Genomic DNA, 15836 nt, shown 5'->3' on the forward strand with positions numbered 1-15836 from the left:
AAGAGCCACACTGGTATTCTCACGACCAAAGTAGCACAATTCATGTCCACTAAATTATATACTGATGATTGAAAAAGCATTCAAAATATAAATATTATTACGAATCATTTATACAATTTCTACAAATTATATGTTCATTACACTAGTAACATTGAAATTGCGTGTGTAATAGAAATTAAACATCGCACACAACACCACTCTGTTAACTCTATCGATATTCTGCTGAGTTAACATACAATAGATAAACGAAAAATAAAAATGTTCGACTGCTGAACTATCGAAATGCTGCAAAGTTTTCATCGGTTATCGTGACAATCGAGAATTCATAAATATTTAAAAACATGCCGCGCGAGTGATACGCAAGCTCTAATTTGATAGGCAGTTATTATCCGACAGATTTTTCTTAGATATAGCGAAAAATTTCTCAATGCTAGAAGCTTTGAATAGTAGCTCGTATGAATATAATTTGATAATACAATGGACCAGGAACAAATTAAAAGCGATAACATTTATTAGTTATATTCAGTCTACACTGAAAAAAAAAGCAATGTAACACGCCATTTCACATTGGTAACCACAACATCATTAATTTTTTAATGAACAAGGCTCGCGTGTACATTAGGAATTCCAAAATCATCATATAAAAGCATTTTACTAATTTACAGCCATTTTATCTTCAATCCTATGCTTTGTGCATTGTTGCTGTTGTTATTTGTCACTTGGGCATACAGTTGAGAACTGATCAAATTTATTATTGCTGCTGCCGCCGCAGAAGTGTTGCTTGTTTCACTTGTATCCACTCCATTTGCAAAGCACAATAAGCGACGCCTATAAGATTGACAACACTTGTCAGTATTGAATAAAAACGGCTCAAGAGATTTGTAGTTTCTTTACGTTTTTAGAGTGTTTATTAAAAAATTAATAATTTGTGGTTCATCAAGAAGCGTCCCCATTTTTATTGTGGCTTCCTACGGAACGAGCAGCCTAAAATTGAAAATCAATCATATTAGTGAGGTGAAATAAACAATTATTTAAAGCAATCAATTTACCTTCTGTCAGCTTGGCACGTCCTCCAGTTGGCTGGCACAGAATGGTGGCGCAACCAGCACAGACCACAACGCCCTGGGCGTGACTGAACACAGTTGTAATTCTGTAGCATCCGGGGCACTTGACATCCATGAAGTAGGAGTTGGGGTGCTGCACCAAGCGCTTTAGCTTGTGCTTGCGTTTCTCCTCAGCGGGCAGAGGGTGCAGTAAATCTTTTGCTAGCTGAAATGTCAAAACAAACAATGCAAGTTCACTATTAATCACATTTCATGTTTCTTTAAAATATTATCGAGTTCACAGTATCATTTAATATAGTATTTCACAGCTGTCTGCAAATCAACTTGGGTAGACGGTGATACGCGCGATTAACATGCGTTGCCAGCGAAAGCATAGATTGCACGGTGTTGAGCGACACACTTTTATTCGCATAATTCATGTATTGTCACAGTGAATGCTCTATTTTTAAGCACTGCGATGCAACGCGAACACTATTACATAGTTTTATCGCATGCATTTGCAAATTTTCTTTGTTTAAAAGCTTATTTTTGTAAAATTTTGCACCCACCGGCATGTTTTTTCTTTCACAGCTAACACGGAAAAGGAAGTCGGCCAAATCGCAGCCAACTTAACAAACGATAAAGTACTAAAAAAAACCCTACTAAACAGAGTTAACACAGCTTGGTGTTTTCTATTTATCGCAGGTTGACAGCCCTGTCACATTCATTCTGGCGCCTTTTTAGCACTGGCAGCTCTTCAACACTGTAGGGCACTTTCGTCTGACCGAAGTAACAAAGCAAAGAAATATTAAAGTTAACAATGTCGACGCTTGAATTATGTGAAAAGTTCTTTGAGACCCGTGATGTGTACAAGCTGATGGGCATTGCAAAAGATGCAAAAGAAAAAGATATCAAAAAGGCATACCACAAACTCTCACTGTTGGTGCACCCCGACCGAGTACCCGACGCTCAAAAAGACGAATCAACGGAGAAGTTCAAAGTGCTCTCTAAAATTTACCAAGTGCTAACCGACTCACAGAAGCGCGCAGTCTATGACGAGCAGGGCATCATCGACGACGACGACGAGGGCAAGCTCACAAACTGGCTGGACTTGTGGAGCAAGATATTCAAGCCGCTGTCCGAAGAGGACATCAGCAACTACGAGAAAGAATATGTCGGCTCTGAGCTGGAGCGTGCGGATATCAAGAAGGCATATTTGGGTGGCAAGGGCTGCATGAACTACATTATGAATCATGTGCCGTTCATGAAAGTCGAAGACGAACCCCGCTTCAAAGAGATTGTGAACAGCATGATTGCATCCAATGAGGTGCCCGAGTACAAGATCTTCACGGAGGAGCCAGCCGCCAAGCGTAATAAACGCCACAAGAAATATGCTCGCGAATCGAAAGAGGCGGTCATCATCAAGGAGCGTATTCAGCGACGTCGCGAAAAGGACGCTGAGGCGGAGAAAGAGATGTCTGGCGATGGAAATCTAGAACAAATGATATTGGCGCGCAAAAATCAACGCGAATCAAATTATAATTCACTAATGGATCGCTTGTTGGAGAAATATGCCGGGGAAGATGATTCCGACACAGTTGACTTTAGCACATTCGACAAGAAGAAGAAGCTGAAGGTGAAAACCCCGTCGAAACATCCACAAAAGTCGGCAAAGATAAATAATGTAAAGAAGGGACGGGTGGAGAAGCCAAAAGCTTAAATGTATTTGTAGTTTTATAATCTCAAAATTCGTTTAGTTTTAATTATATCTACAGATATGTACTGATAATCATAAAAATAAAAACATAAAAAAAACTAACTACTCTAGCTGGCCTTTGCATCTACCATTTTTTTTTTCCCCATTATATCCTTTATATATAAGTATAAATCCCATGTCAGATAAATCAGAATACAAATTACTGAAACGTTTTGTGGAGTTTAGGAAATAGATATAAATACTTCGATTCATAGTTTCACTGCTAGGCAATATTACATGTATCTTAAATAAAATGACAATTACGAGATAGTAAATTAGTATGTCGTATGTCTAATTAAAATTTACCAATGTAAATATTTTAAAGCGACTTTAATTTTGCAAATATCGGTTTTGAACTGCATACAAATCGTAAGAGGTGTCAGTTGGAGATGCCAACGCGTTAAAATGTAATTAGCTCCGTTCCTTACCCTAAAATGTTATCGACTCTTTATCGCAAATAGTAAACAAAGTAGAAATTGTCGTAAACTAGACTGCTAGCACCAGCTTAAGCAATCATTTATGTCAGAGAAACGTCATCAAATGGATGAAATAAATCAGGTGCCTACTTCTGCGAGTCAATGCCGTATTTGTCTAGACGAATGCGACACTGACGCTATGCAGGCACTTTTTACAGAAAATAAGGCTACCGCAGCAGAAAGTGAGAATACGAGAGACACCAATTATGACAAGAGGCGTTTGAGTAGCAAAATAGAATACTGTTGCGGAATCAAGGTAAAAGCAAACAAGCAACAACAAATCGCACATATACATATTCTACATACTAATTTACAGATTCGTAAGGCATCGCACTTGCCATCAAAAGTCTGCAAGAAATGCTGTGATTTTATAAGCATGTGGTTCAGCTTTCGGCAAATGTGTCTTAATACACAGGTGTATTTGGAGAGCACGTATATTCATGAAGAAAAACCCCATGATCTGATTGATGCTAGCGACACCGGGTATATGGAATACCTATATGAGACCTTGCAGTTGGCTTCATGCGAAAGTTACCAAACGAGCGAAGAACTGCAAACTGGTGACACTTCACTAATAGAGAGTGATTATGTTATGGACTACGACGAGGAAAACTATGTGGCAGACATTTCATCAGCAGAAGACCAGGATCAGGAATGCGCTAAAGGAAATTTGCAAGATATTGTAACTAAACTGGAGACATTCGAGCAAAATGAGGAAGAACAAATCGAAGTTGAACAAACATACACTTTCCAATATGAAGGCCAAGAAGCGGAAGTGGACTTACCGGTCAAAGTGGAGGAAGGTGAAGTAGATTATGAAGACTTTTTGTCACCAACACCCTCTCCTGAGCCAAAACCAAGCAGCAAAATGGTTAAACGCAAACCAGGACGCCCACGCAAGCCAGACAGTGAGCTCAAGTCCAAACGAAAGAATAAAAGCGACTCACAAACGAAAAACGAGCAGCGAAATGAGGATATTACTAAATACATATGCAATCTCTGTGGCAATGTCTATCCAAAGAAGGCAGCATTTACGGCCCACATGATGGCGCACACCGACTACAAGCCACATCAATGCGAGTAAGCCACACCTACTCATATTACAGTATATTACATATTCCCCTTATGGACTATATTTATATTTCATATATTTCAGAATCTGCTCCAAGTCTTTTCGTCAAATGGGAGAATTGCGCGCTCATATACGACGTCATACTGGAGAGCGACCGTACAAGTGTTTATACTGCGATCGCTTTTTTTATGACCGTAGCGAAAAGGTTCGCCACGAACGAGTGCACACCAATACGAGGCCCTATGAGTGCAAGGAATGCGGCAAAACCTTTACGCACACGGCTATATTGAAAAATCACAGTTTGGTTCACTCCGGCGAGAAGAATTTTAAGTAAGCAAATTGAAAACTCTGCTCTCTCTATATATATGTAAATAACAAATTTGGAATATCATTTTCAGCTGCACCGTTTGCTCCAAGTCGTTTACACTTCTCCACCAGTTGAAGGCGCATTTGCAAACACTGACACACCGAAGCAAAGAGAACCAATCTCTTACGACCCCCGACACCTACCTACTTCATACTGAGTAATTTAAGCTAAGCGTTAATTTAAATATAATATCTGCAACACGTTTTATGTATACTGACACTGATTTGATTTGTACTATGGTATATATACTAAATATAAACATCTCATATTTATTCAATATGTTATATTAAATCTTTTTCGAATATCCAATTTCATGATTTAACAAAAAAGAAAATTAGAAAGGCTTCCATAGGAGCACATTATTTCAAAATGAACGATAGATAATAGGAATAAAAGCAATTAACTGCTCGAATAGTCGCCCTCGTCCTGATTGTACAACATTATGCCAACCTCATAACGATGAACGTGCGTTCGTTCATGGGCCTTTAACTGATGCGGCAAACGAAATCCCTTGTTGCAGGTTACGCATTTATGTGGCTTTTCCTTCGAATGAGAGAGGAAGTGCGCTTTTAATGTAGTTGACAGCGAAAAGGTTTTGGTACACATGTTGCAGGCATAAGGTCGTTCATTTGTATGCATTCTGTAAATATTGCAAACATGTTGGTCACAAATTTTAAACTTTCAAGCCCTAGATTGCTTACCTTTCATGCTTGCGATGGGTGCTGCGATCCGCGAAACGTCGACTACAGTGCGAACATTCGAAGGGCTTTTCGCCCGTGTGGGTTCGCATATGGGTTGTTAAATTGCAAGCGGCGTTGAAGCGCTTTGAGCACAGCCTAGAAGTAAATTAAATAAAGTTAAATTTGATGTCCGCACTGTATTTGTTTATACTTACTCGCATTCGTAATTCTTTTCATTGCGATGGGTGCGCAGATGTGACTTGAGCTGAGTTTGATTTGGAAACGAATTGCCACATATGGCACAGCTGTGTCTGGGGAAATTTGACGGCTCACACGCGGCAGCTAAGTCAACCATAGTAAGAGAAGTTCCTGTTGAAGTTGGCTCTTCTCCCTTTAGCACTGGTTTTTCCTCCGGCTCTGACCGAATGTCTACAACTTGATTTGAAAATTGCGAGGTGGACTCCATAGGTGCTGCTTCAACGACTGCATAGCTATCTGGCTCTGTGTAACCGTTATCATAATCTTCTTCAGTGCCATTATCACCCACATCAGTTATGATGTACTCATTGCTTTCTGTGTCTGTCTCTGCATCTCCTTCATCAAAGCCAAGAACACATTTGCTTACAACAAGTAAATAATTCTCATCTTTCTGTACAGACACACCTGATGATTTGTTGCCTTCAGTTGGCTTTCCATATTTCACAGGAATCAACATTTTATTTCCATTTTCTGAAGTGCTATTTGACTCTACGTCAGTAAGATCATGTACTACCTTAAAATCTGTATAAGTAATTTCAGGTTCGGCCAATACATTTTTCACTTGCGAGTCAAGTTTCTTAATCTGTTGATTTCTCGCACATATGTTTTGTTTGCGTGTTCGGGGTACTTGCTTTTCAATTTTGCTCAGACTGCTACTCACTGCGCTCTGATCCATAGAGTTACTCGGAAAGCCTATTCCCGAGGACATGGTGCGACGTACAACACTTCTTAGATGTGCGTCGGACCGTCTGCAGCCTGTGAGAAACGCATGAACTGATTGAAGAGATTTTGTACAATCCATACATATTTTGTCCGGCAAACCGTCGTCTGGTTTCACCTGTGTATAACAAGAGTTAATGATTATTTTTGCTAATAAAACTTTACATTGCGTTGCGTTTTACCACAATTCCAGCGTATTCCTCAAGTTGCTTGGCTAAATTGGGATCACTGAATAGCGGCTGCAGTTGGTCACTGCTATCGGCAGTGCACGTGCGGCACATTTTCCATTTTATGCAAATTTCCATTTCTTAACACTTTACGGTCCCACAACAGTTACTATTGAAAAATAATATTACATTTTGCGGCTTGTCAAAGTTAGCTTGTATTCACTACTGAACGTAACGCGAGTTATAGTGAACCTATCTCTTACCAGACCGTTACAATTGATTTCAAATATATTTTGATTATGTGGGATGAGTGTCTTTAGAAATTTAAGTGTTCAATTTAATGCTTATAAACATGGTAGCAGATAGATCCGTTAATATTTTGTTCTTCATGCGCTATTAGTAATTTTTGGATGTTAGATATTATCGACGCATCCAAATGAAATCGGAAAGGCGGTGAGAATGGCATTTTAATATATCGGCATTCACGAAAATAAAATTTTGTCAACAAATGTGGTAACACTGTTTTACTGTCAAAAAAAAAAAAATAGAAAATAAAACTTCAACAAAAAGGGCAGGAAAAAAATAGAACATTTATTATCATATTATTGTTTTCATAATTGTATATAGAATTGTAAAAATTAAAATAAAACTATGCCAGAATATTTAATCTGTCGAATATGCCTTACGGAAGACATGAATGTCGATACCATGACACCACTGTATGACGACCAGGATGTTCAATGTCCACTAGTTCGGAAAATAGAAGAGATCGGGAGCATTAAGGTATGCTAACAGATATTATCAGATCTTACAGATTCCATCATTAAATTACATTAAATACTTAGCTACCGCCCTTGGAAGACATGCCAAGTCTGCTCTGTTGCACTTGTGTCGGTAGCCTTACCAGCGCCTATAAATTTCGAGAATTATGCCAGGAAAGTGAGCGAACCTTTGCCAGCAGCGTTGTTAAGGTATGAAATATATTCGAGTGCTAAACTATAATGGTTCAATTGTACATTTATTGGTATAATGTTTAAAGGCGGAACTAAAACTGGAGCCAACAGATGATCCTTCACAAATTGAAAGCGATAGCGTAGAGTACATTTACGAAGCGGCCAATGAGTTTATTGACGCCGATGATGACATTGAATTCGATGCTATGCTAGAAGAGCGCTTGGAGGAAACAATTGAGGAGGCGGCAACTGACACAGCTTATGATGATTTTGAGCGTAAAACTGATCTGGATGATAAGAACATATTAATTGACAATGCAAGCGACAGCGACTACGAACCCAGTGAACGGTTGCGAAAGCCAAAGGTACGAAAATCGAGGCTTGGCAAACGTGGACGGGGACGACCTCGCAATCCGACGCATTCAGTAATTAAGAATGGTCAAGCAAAGACAACAAATGTAGCAACTGCGAATAAACCCAATGAAGAGACCTCTACTAACATCATGTGTGAAATATGTGGCAATATCTACTCGAAACGTGCAGCGCTCAATATTCACATGCGACGACACATGGCCGAGAAGCCTTTCGAATGCGAGTATGTTTGTAGAAGTGCACTATATTTCCATTTAATTAAGTAATGAGTTCTGAAATAATAATAGGCAAAGTCATGATATCTTCGTGATATCGAATGCTATATACTGATATAGGAAACAGTGCAATTGCATATAAGACTAGTGGTTATCTCTTCAATTACGGATTATGTGTGTGTTTTTTTTTTATATTTCTGAATCATCATAAAGGCTACAACAACATCAGGCAAAATTTTCTGTTTAGAAATTAATTCAATTAATAATTGTATAATTTTGTACTCATAGAGCTATTTTGTTATTGGAAAAGGTATTTCTTTAAACTTTGTATATATACATGTTTGTTATATGTTCTTTAAAATACTGTTGGTTTTTTTTAGAATCTGCACTAAGTCGTTTGCTGGTCCCTCGGAGCTAAATCGCCATATAAGAGTGCATACAGGCGAAAAACCTTTTACGTGCAAATACTGTTCCCGAGCATTTGCTGACCGCAGCTCAAATATACGCCATGAAAGGTAATTCTAATACAGGAATTATTTAACCACTTACTTATATATTTTATTGCAGAACTCATACAAATGAGCGACCATTTACCTGTGCTACATGTGGCAAGTCTTTCTCCTATTCGAATGTTCTCAAGAATCACATGTTGACACATACAGGGGAAAAACCCTTTTTGTAAGTTCATGATTTTACATATAAAATACATAATAAAACCACTATTTGGACATGCGCAGCGAATCATAGTTATTAATGAATTAAATAAATCGTTGCAGATGTTTGCCGTGCAATAAAACCTTTTCCCGCAAGCATCAACTGGAACAGCACACAGGAACTATGACCCATCAGCAAACTGTGAAAGCTCTTCAGACTAGCGATCCGGCTCGTCACACTGAGCTATATTAGTCATTCGCAATGGTTTAAATAATTATTTAGTTGTTATATATATTATAAATTTATTTCCCAATTGTAAATAAAAAGTACAAATTTAAGAACCCATTTTTGCCCAAATGTGCCAGATGAATTCTACGAGATGAAATATAAACAGGACGTAAAAAGGGGAAGCAATAATTAAGATATAAGATATGCTGGTCGTTCGATACAAGTCAATCATACATATATTGATATTATTTTTTATACGAATATAACATACAGAGTTTTAAATTATTCTTTTGGTAGCTCTGGCAATGTTAGCTAGGAGAATACTACATCGACAGAGTAGCTTAGGTTGCGAACCCACATCCTCGATGTTTTGTGGCCTACATGACGGGGCCACTGGCATAACTTATTTGCCGAGGACTTTGCATTAATTGTCGATTCCCCATGCAACTCGAGATGAAGAGATTTTTCGCATATTCATAGCAGTCGATATAAAGACTATTAACAATGAATGTGCTGGATCAACTCCTTTGTAGTGAAATATTAAAGACACATCTAAAAAATTAACAATATATGATTAAGAAATGTATGGGCAAACTTATAATTAATGAACATATATTATACATACATAACGCACATAAAATTGATTAACGCTTAAACGCTGTCGGAATGTTTAAGCAGCAGATTGATAGCTCATTACTGCGGAGTTACTTGTACTCAAGAAATTCCGTAACGTCCTTGCAATACAATGTAATCAATCAATGGGTGTCTCAAAGACGTCATTTGAAATCCTTGTAAGGTAGTTCTCTTGAACTCCTTTAAGTGGCTCGACTTGTACTAGTCATGTTTTGAATTAACTTTTGTATCAACTGTTTTTCTGAAAGAGAACAGCGGTTGCGAAATGCTGTAGCACATCCCAAATCAATGAGGCATAGTCTGCAAATAGGCACCGGATGTCCTGGAATTTTCTCGAGCTATAAAAAATAATAAAATTTAGCAACAGTTAACAATGTGCAATATATGCAATATATCAATATGCAACCTGCAATTTACTAGTTGAATTGAGTTGCGCTAGTAAGTGGGCATTTTGGTCACGGAAAAGATCAACCATGTCTTGAATACGTTTAACGTAATTTAAACAAAGACGGCACCTTCTCGACTCCATCATGCACTCCTCACGGCAATGTTAAAACAGAGATACTGATTTTGAGCTTTAGCATTCAAATGAATACTGTCAGTGTAGCTTCTTCTTTAGACATTCACAGCGAACGTTTGAACTGACAGTAACAGCTGATTTTTACTTTTACTTTGTTTACAAATATACGAAACGATTTTAATTTTTTTTGTTAAGATTATATAAAATTTAGCTCTTAAAAAATGACGCTACAATGTCGTACCTGTGGAAACGTAATTTATAATATAAACGCTAAAAATCTATTCCTGACTGAAAACGCGGATGTCTTGATGAACATTGCAATTGTGGCTGGAACTGCAGTAAATTTTTCTGTTTAGAAATATTACCATATGTATATTTTAATCACGGCTATTTATATTTGTGCAGCTAAAAAAATGTCCTCAGCTTCCATCCCACATATGCGGTTGTTGTCTTCTCGACCTGAAACAAGCCGTCGTCCGTATGAAAGTATTCCGGGATCGGTGTATAAAGACGCAGGAGCAGCTGTTAAAGAGTCAAACTCTAGTCGAAAATTCGTCGAAAGGAGATATGGTATTTAAAAGCGATTATAATATTAATCAGGAAACTATGTCAAATTATGAGGAGCTACCCATCGAAATCGATAGATTAAAAGAGGATTTCAATGATGACGGAGATGAGATTATTGACTCTTTTGAGGATTCTATTTCAAATTTCGCGGAGGATGCCGAGGATGCAAGCGTTCAAAGCAGTAACAGTGAAGAAACGATCGAAGAGCTTCAGAAATTCTCTGATAATGAATTAACCCGAAAGCTTAGTAGTTGCAGTGACAAAACTAAATCTGTTAGTATCAGAGTCAGTACACCAATAACTTTTAACGACCACCCAATCAACAAAGATAGTTCAAATAGAAAGACAAATATGAAAATACATAGGAAAAAATTAAATTGTAAAACAAAAACTGCTAAAACGAAAAAAACTTACATCAGCTGGAAGAATCTGACAGAGGAGCAAATTGTTGCTCGTCGGCGGAAACAGAGGCTTCGAGACTGCATTTGTGATCAGTGTGGCAGGCATTTCACAGATCAAAGTAACTTCAAATTGCATATGCTGCGACACTCCGGCATCAAAAACTTCAAATGTAAGGAATGCAGTAAACTATTCTATACCGATCACTTGCTACAGCTACATGAACGGACCGTACATCGTGGAGAGCGACCATACGCTTGCAAATACTGCGACAAATCTTTTAACAGCAGCACAACTCGTGTAATGCATGAACGGTTCGTTTTTCTAGCTTCATGTCATTTTTATGCATACACAGAGAATATAATATACATATATACATATTAATATATTATTTTAGCTCCCATACAAATGTGCGGCCGTACTCTTGCGAATATTGCGATAAATCATTTATCTCCGCTTCTGCACTTAAACGACATGATCTAACACACAATGGCGTTCGACCATTTTAGTAAGTATTTTGAAATCGACTCGATCAAGCTTAAGCTTTAACTGATAATCCTTATACACATTTCAGCTGTATTATATGCGACAAAACATTTCAAAGAAATACTCATCTAAAAGCTCATTTACGTTCCAAGCTGCACGCAATGAAAGAAGACAATATTAGTTTATTACGGGAATTTGAATAATAACTTTTAATATATAATATATATAATATAATATATATATTCCCATTTTGTATATGTTTAATTTTTAACATTTGATTAAAATGCAAATGTTTTAAATAATTAAACTATTATAAATATCAACTAAACATAAAATCGGTTATGAATAAATCAATAAAATATGAACTAAGGATATTTGAAATATTAATTAAAATCTACAATAAAAACAACTCAACCGTAATATCAGTGTATATTTTCAGTTTGCTAACAGTATATTTATGATATTTTCTATGTATTTTTTAGTGTGTTTTATTGAAGTGTATTTCAGTGTTTTCGAGAGCTGGTCGCTTTGCTATAATCTCTGCGTTTTACAAATTAAACTTGTTTATTTTGTAGCTTTTATTAAAATGGAGGACTTTTGCCGAACTTGTGGCAAAACAGTGAATGAAGAAAGTTGCATCAACATATTTTCACCCCAGAGGCGACGACTATTACATTGCGTGCGCAATATTACAAATTGTTGGGTATTGAGGCAATGTTTCCACTTTCGATGAAATTCTAACTTTGTATACTTTAGGTGGAAAATGTTACCGGCTTTCCAATTTATATTTGCGAGGACTGTCAAATTCTGGTAAAGAAGGTAAATACCTTCCGTAAGCGCTGCACAAAGATCGAAGCTTTTCTAACTAAACGGAAAGCCAAATTGAGCTCAAATAATGATATTTCGCCAGTAAAATCAATTCATAGTAAGATTTCCGATCCGCTTCGAATTGAGGCTGTGGATGCTGATGTTAATATTAAAAGGGAGACAAGAACCACCCAAGACATGCAATCTGATGATTTGCTTAATGAGCTTCACGATGATACCGGAGAAATGAACGAATGTTTTAGAGATCAACCGTATTCCGATGACTGTGCTGGTATATCATTCGATGACGATATTGAAGAACAACCCAGTAAGGACTCTCTCACTGCTCGCACTGAAGCTCAATCGAAACCTTCAGTCAGCATTGACCCGAATACAAAAGCGAAAAATAGCACCCGCAAATACACTATGCGCGTAGGAAAGCGAACTATGTACATAAAACTAACAAATGAGAAGCAGCCGAAGCGCATTGTAGACCGGGAACGACAATGGGCCTCTGCGCGCCCCTGTATTTGTGAGCACTGTGGCCGCCAATTCAAAGATGGCAGCAATCTTAATGTGCATTTGTTGCGACACACTGGCACTAAGAATTACGAGTGCCAGGAATGCAACGAAAAATGCTACACATTACATCTGCTTCGACGCCATCAATTAAAGCATACAGAGGGCCCGTATGCGTGCACCTTCTGCGGACTACAATATAGTACGAACAGCTCCCGGGTGCGACACGAACGGTAAGTGAAGGGATAATTATGTGAAAGTACGAAATTCCAATTCCTTTAATTTACAGTGAAGCTTGCAAGAAAGGTCGAGGTCCACAATCAAAAACGGAGCTAATTAAGCGTGGTGAACGCACATTTCAGTACGTTTTTAGTAATTTAAAATTATAAAATATTAATAATTAAATCTCTTGTGTTCCACAGCTGTGATGTATGTGATCTTTGGTTCCTGCGCGCCGGCAATTTAACTCAGCATATAAATTCATCAAATCATATTGCTAACGTGCGGATAAAAAGTAAAAAATCCCAATCAAAACAAAAGAGTTCGCTAAACATAGGTGTCGCATCATAAATATATGTTTTTTTAAAACCGGTTTGTAATAAAAATGAATAGAAAAATAATGTTCTGTGTATTTTAAATATCTTAACGCTAATTATATGCTATAAAGCCAGTTAGTTCTATTATCTCTGTTCAATTTGAATCTTCTTCAATAATTTCAACTTTAGTCAGCTTTTGCAGATTATCCTTATGCATTTTGCTAAATTGATGCGAGCATAAATTGAACTTATATCGAAAGAAGGCGTTGCAAACGTCGCACCTAAAATAATTCAGTAATTGAAATTATCAAATTAAAATATTAAAAGCTTTAAATCAATATTCGATTGTCGAACCTGTAGGGTCGTTCGCCAGTGTGAATTCGTTCGTGTTCTTTCAACTTGCTGCGTACATAGAATCCCTTTAGACAAATGTCGCATTCGAAGGGACGTTTGCTATCATGCCTCATTTCGTGCTTCTTTTTAGATTGGGGATCAGCAAAGCTCATGTCGCAGAACTTGCATTTAAAAGGCTTGATACCCATATGTATATTGGTATGCCAATTTAGCGCATATTTTGTCGCATAGCTCTTATTGCAGTAGGTACAAAAGTGACGAACATTTTCCTTCTGTTCCAGCGCATTCTGTGGTTGTTGCTCCTGCTCATCGGTTTTGAGTTCGATTCTTTTGTTCAATCTGTTGGAGTTCCTATGAATACGTGGAGACGCTCCGTGAACTTTTCTGCAAAAACCATTTATATATTAAAGACGTATAGTTTTGATTCGTGTCATATCAATATTTCAATTTTGCACCTACTTTTCATGCAAATAGCGCGTGTTAGACGAGCCAAATGCTTTCCTACAAAACTTGCATTCAAATGGCAATTCGCCTTTGTGCCGCACACGTATATGCATATTTCGCATATAGGCATCGTAGAACATTTTGGGGCACTCGGGGCAGGAATAGTTCTTTGTGCGCGTATGCCGCAACATATGGATCGTTAAATTGCATCTCACCCGAAATGAGGCGCCGCACTGGTCGCACACATGGTTCAAGGGCATGGCTCTGATTTGCTCACGGCGTATGCGATTTCTTTCTTCTTTTGTGCGCTTTGGGCGTTTCGGCTTCGGATCCCGAGGTTTTCGTATTCGTTTTCTAACCACATTTTGTTTATTTATTGTTACCTTTCTCTGTCGCGGACGTGCTGTTTTGTCCTTACCCCTGTATTCATTGAGCAGATCCTCATAAATTTGAGCACCCAATGCAATACTATTTGAATCTGCAGTTGGTGGATATGTTGGCTGAATCATTTGTTGTGTTGTTTCAATGGGAAAAGGCTCAACTTCAGTTGTTTCATCTTCTTCCGGAGATATGGAAACAAAATCATCACAATTTTCACTAATCTGTATTATCTCTGAATCATTAGCATTCAAAGTTTCTGTGTCAGGATCCTTAATAATAGTATCCCCTCCAGCTAACTCTACCTCAGTTCGAATACAGGTTTCTCGAAAATGTATGGCTGTGCGCAGATTTTGGACGCAGTTTGAGCACATGAACGACGATATTCCATCCTTACATTTGATCTGAAATCCAAATATTTTTTACCTAAGTCACGTGTAAAATAATTGTTTTGGCAGATACTAACCCAGATACCTGTTATAACTTCAATGTGAAATAACATGACCGCGTTTTGTTCGTCACAAAGGTCTTTAGCATTATCATCGACAATAAATGGTTCAAAGCAGGTGCGGCATTTAATCTGCTGGATAACTTTTTGTACGCTGCTTAATTCCAGTTCCTCCCGTTCTTCTGCCAATGGATCGTTTTCACTGGGTGTCGGTGTACCTGGAATGAAGGCATTACCAGTTGCATTTACGAAATCTGGAGCCGACGCAATGCCTGTGTTTCTGACAAAATCTGGAGCTTTAACAATTGCTCCGCTGGCTTCGGCTGCTTCACGCGCTGCCGCTTCCTCAAGTAACTCTTGGACCAGTTTTTTGTTCTTTCGCCTTTCAGATCGCTCGCGTTCAACTGTACTCATGTCGCTTTTATTTATGCATGGCACGGCGCCCGGTTTCAGCGTTCTTTTACTACATAGACCTACAATACGAAAAGTAAGTAAATGTGATTGGAGACGTTAAAATGTTTTACGAACCCATTTGAAACTGTAAGGCTCCTTGTATATCCTCCTCTTTAAAGTGCTCATTGCAAATGACGCTCTTAAGTGGTGCCTTTAGTTTCTCTTTGTTGTATCTGCGGCAAAATGCAAGCCACTTTTTTAGGACGTCGGGGTTTTTAGGAAAACTGAAGAAACTCAATTGTTCAGAATGCTTTTGTCGTGATCTGAACTTGTTCGCGCAGTTTTGTATTGCACACTTCATTTTTATACAATTTACTTTTATTTGTGACGT

General features: G+C 37.9%; 8 protein-coding genes across 9 annotated transcripts; 5 read left to right on the forward strand and 3 right to left on the reverse strand.

Moving 5' to 3' along the window:
• Positions 1–493: 493 nt before the first annotated feature.
• On the reverse strand, positions 494–1752 carry RpS27 (ribosomal protein S27). Of its 2 annotated transcripts, XR_001926118.3 has the most exons (4): positions 1613–1752; positions 1050–1269; positions 895–984; positions 494–828 (listed from the first exon to the last, which is right to left on the reverse strand). XR_001926118.3 is itself a non-coding variant. In XM_018112186.3 (3 exons), the coding sequence occupies exons 1-3, from the start codon at positions 1616–1618 to the stop codon at positions 956–958; spliced, it is 255 nt and encodes an 84-aa protein (XP_017967675.1). In that variant the 5' UTR covers positions 1619–1752; the 3' UTR covers positions 879–955. The 2 variants fall into 2 exon arrangements, 1 of the variants encoding a protein (XP_017967675.1); XM_018112186.3 differs by lacking the exon at positions 494–828 and having other exon boundaries at positions 879–984.
• Positions 1753–1863: 111 nt separating this feature from the next.
• Positions 1864–2765, forward strand: LOC108659323 (J domain-containing protein CG6693). Its single transcript, XM_018112184.3, has one exon. It carries the CDS (start codon positions 1864–1866, stop codon positions 2761–2763), a length of 900 nt encoding a protein of 299 aa, XP_017967673.1. The 3' UTR covers positions 2764–2765.
• Positions 2766–3229: 464 nt separating this feature from the next.
• Positions 3230–4991, forward strand: LOC115562100 (uncharacterized). The gene is made up of 4 exons (XM_030382884.2): positions 3230–3531; positions 3592–4355; positions 4432–4677; positions 4746–4991. The coding sequence occupies exons 1-4, from the start codon at positions 3319–3321 to the stop codon at positions 4873–4875; spliced, it is 1353 nt and encodes a 450-aa protein (XP_030238744.1). The 5' UTR covers positions 3230–3318; the 3' UTR covers positions 4876–4991.
• On the reverse strand, positions 4938–6977 carry Zaf1 (ZAD and Architectural Function 1). The gene is made up of 5 exons (XM_030382883.2): positions 6803–6977; positions 6555–6686; positions 5610–6490; positions 5416–5550; positions 4938–5354 (listed from the first exon to the last, which is right to left on the reverse strand). The coding sequence occupies exons 2-5, from the start codon at positions 6675–6677 to the stop codon at positions 5114–5116; spliced, it is 1380 nt and encodes a 459-aa protein (XP_030238743.2). The 5' UTR covers positions 6678–6686; positions 6803–6977; the 3' UTR covers positions 4938–5113.
• Positions 6978–7038: 61 nt separating this feature from the next.
• Positions 7039–9078, forward strand: LOC108659401 (uncharacterized). The gene is made up of 6 exons (XM_030382885.2): positions 7039–7322; positions 7385–7510; positions 7579–8087; positions 8460–8594; positions 8647–8757; positions 8856–9078. The coding sequence occupies exons 1-6, from the start codon at positions 7191–7193 to the stop codon at positions 8983–8985; spliced, it is 1143 nt and encodes a 380-aa protein (XP_030238745.1). The 5' UTR covers positions 7039–7190; the 3' UTR covers positions 8986–9078.
• A 1164-nt stretch (positions 9079–10242) lies between these two features.
• Positions 10243–11831, forward strand: LOC108659411 (uncharacterized). The gene is made up of 4 exons (XM_089256387.1): positions 10243–10452; positions 10520–11394; positions 11478–11588; positions 11655–11831. The coding sequence occupies exons 1-4, from the start codon at positions 10336–10338 to the stop codon at positions 11767–11769; spliced, it is 1218 nt and encodes a 405-aa protein (XP_089112513.1). The 5' UTR covers positions 10243–10335; the 3' UTR covers positions 11770–11831.
• A 222-nt stretch (positions 11832–12053) lies between these two features.
• LOC108659327 (uncharacterized) lies at positions 12054–15690 on the forward strand. The gene is made up of 4 exons (XM_018112187.3): positions 12054–12269; positions 12323–13125; positions 13182–13253; positions 13315–15690. The coding sequence occupies exons 1-4, from the start codon at positions 12153–12155 to the stop codon at positions 13460–13462; spliced, it is 1140 nt and encodes a 379-aa protein (XP_017967676.1). The 5' UTR covers positions 12054–12152; the 3' UTR covers positions 13463–15690.
• On the reverse strand, positions 12768–15806 carry LOC108659318 (uncharacterized). The gene is made up of 5 exons (XM_018112177.3): positions 15581–15806; positions 15071–15525; positions 14242–15008; positions 13783–14166; positions 12768–13709 (listed from the first exon to the last, which is right to left on the reverse strand). Exons 1-5 carry the CDS (start codon positions 15804–15806, stop codon positions 13583–13585), a joined length of 1959 nt encoding a protein of 652 aa, XP_017967666.1. The 3' UTR covers positions 12768–13582.
• Between the last annotated feature and the right edge of the window lie 30 nt (positions 15807–15836).

This window comes from Drosophila navojoa, chromosome 2, assembly GCF_054131105.1.
Source record: "Drosophila navojoa isolate 15081-1374.11 chromosome 2, UAZ_NAV_1.0, whole genome shotgun sequence".
NCBI lineage: Eukaryota > Metazoa > Arthropoda > Insecta > Diptera > Drosophilidae > Drosophila > Drosophila navojoa.

What these genes read in the sequence shown, in the direction of transcription:
- LOC108659327 (XM_018112187.3), top strand. Translation starts at nt 12,153, where the DNA reads ATGGAGGACTTTTGCCGAACTTGTGGCAAAACAGTGAATGAAGAAAGT. An exon ending in GCAATATTACAAATTGTTGG is followed by an intron (nt 12,270 to 12,322) that starts GTATTGAGGCAA and finishes TGTATACTTTAG; the next exon opens with GTGGAAAATGTTACCGGCTT. An exon ending in CGTGGTGAACGCACATTTCA is followed by an intron (nt 13,254 to 13,314) that starts GTACGTTTTTAG and finishes TGTGTTCCACAG; the next exon opens with CTGTGATGTATGTGATCTTT.
- Zaf1 (XM_030382883.2), bottom strand. Translation starts at nt 6,677, where the DNA reads ATGGAAATTTGCATAAAATGGAAAATGTGCCGCACGTGCACTGCCGAT. An exon ending in AGGAATACGCTGGAATTGTG is followed by an intron (nt 6,491 to 6,554) that starts GTAAAACGCAAC and finishes TGTTATACACAG; the next exon opens with GTGAAACCAGACGACGGTTT. An exon ending in GAAAAGAATTACGAATGCGA is followed by an intron (nt 5,551 to 5,609) that starts GTAAGTATAAAC and finishes ATTTACTTCTAG; the next exon opens with GCTGTGCTCAAAGCGCTTCA.
- RpS27 (XM_018112186.3), bottom strand. An exon ending in ACGTGCCAAGCTGACAGAAG is followed by an intron (nt 985 to 1,049) that starts GTAAATTGATTG and finishes TTTCAATTTTAG; the next exon opens with GCTGCTCGTTCCGTAGGAAG.
- LOC115562100 (XM_030382884.2), top strand. Translation starts at nt 3,319, where the DNA reads ATGTCAGAGAAACGTCATCAAATGGATGAAATAAATCAGGTGCCTACT. An exon ending in AATACTGTTGCGGAATCAAG is followed by an intron (nt 3,532 to 3,591) that starts GTAAAAGCAAAC and finishes ACTAATTTACAG; the next exon opens with ATTCGTAAGGCATCGCACTT. An exon ending in TACAAGCCACATCAATGCGA is followed by an intron (nt 4,356 to 4,431) that starts GTAAGCCACACC and finishes CATATATTTCAG; the next exon opens with AATCTGCTCCAAGTCTTTTC.
- LOC108659401 (XM_030382885.2), top strand. Translation starts at nt 7,191, where the DNA reads ATGCCAGAATATTTAATCTGTCGAATATGCCTTACGGAAGACATGAAT. An exon ending in TTGCCAGCAGCGTTGTTAAG is followed by an intron (nt 7,511 to 7,578) that starts GTATGAAATATA and finishes TAATGTTTAAAG; the next exon opens with GCGGAACTAAAACTGGAGCC. An exon ending in TCAAATATACGCCATGAAAG is followed by an intron (nt 8,595 to 8,646) that starts GTAATTCTAATA and finishes ATTTTATTGCAG; the next exon opens with AACTCATACAAATGAGCGAC.
- LOC108659323 (XM_018112184.3), top strand. Translation starts at nt 1,864, where the DNA reads ATGTCGACGCTTGAATTATGTGAAAAGTTCTTTGAGACCCGTGATGTG.
- LOC108659411 (XM_089256387.1), top strand. Translation starts at nt 10,336, where the DNA reads ATGACGCTACAATGTCGTACCTGTGGAAACGTAATTTATAATATAAAC. An exon ending in CAATTGTGGCTGGAACTGCA is followed by an intron (nt 10,453 to 10,519) that starts GTAAATTTTTCT and finishes ATATTTGTGCAG; the next exon opens with CTAAAAAAATGTCCTCAGCT. An exon ending in AATGGCGTTCGACCATTTTA is followed by an intron (nt 11,589 to 11,654) that starts GTAAGTATTTTG and finishes TACACATTTCAG; the next exon opens with CTGTATTATATGCGACAAAA.
- LOC108659318 (XM_018112177.3), bottom strand. Translation starts at nt 15,806, where the DNA reads ATGAAGTGTGCAATACAAAACTGCGCGAACAAGTTCAGATCACGACAA. An exon ending in AGCCTTACAGTTTCAAATGG is followed by an intron (nt 15,526 to 15,580) that starts GTTCGTAAAACA and finishes TTCGTATTGTAG; the next exon opens with GTCTATGTAGTAAAAGAACG. An exon ending in AAGTTATAACAGGTATCTGG is followed by an intron (nt 15,009 to 15,070) that starts GTTAGTATCTGC and finishes TTTGGATTTCAG; the next exon opens with ATCAAATGTAAGGATGGAAT.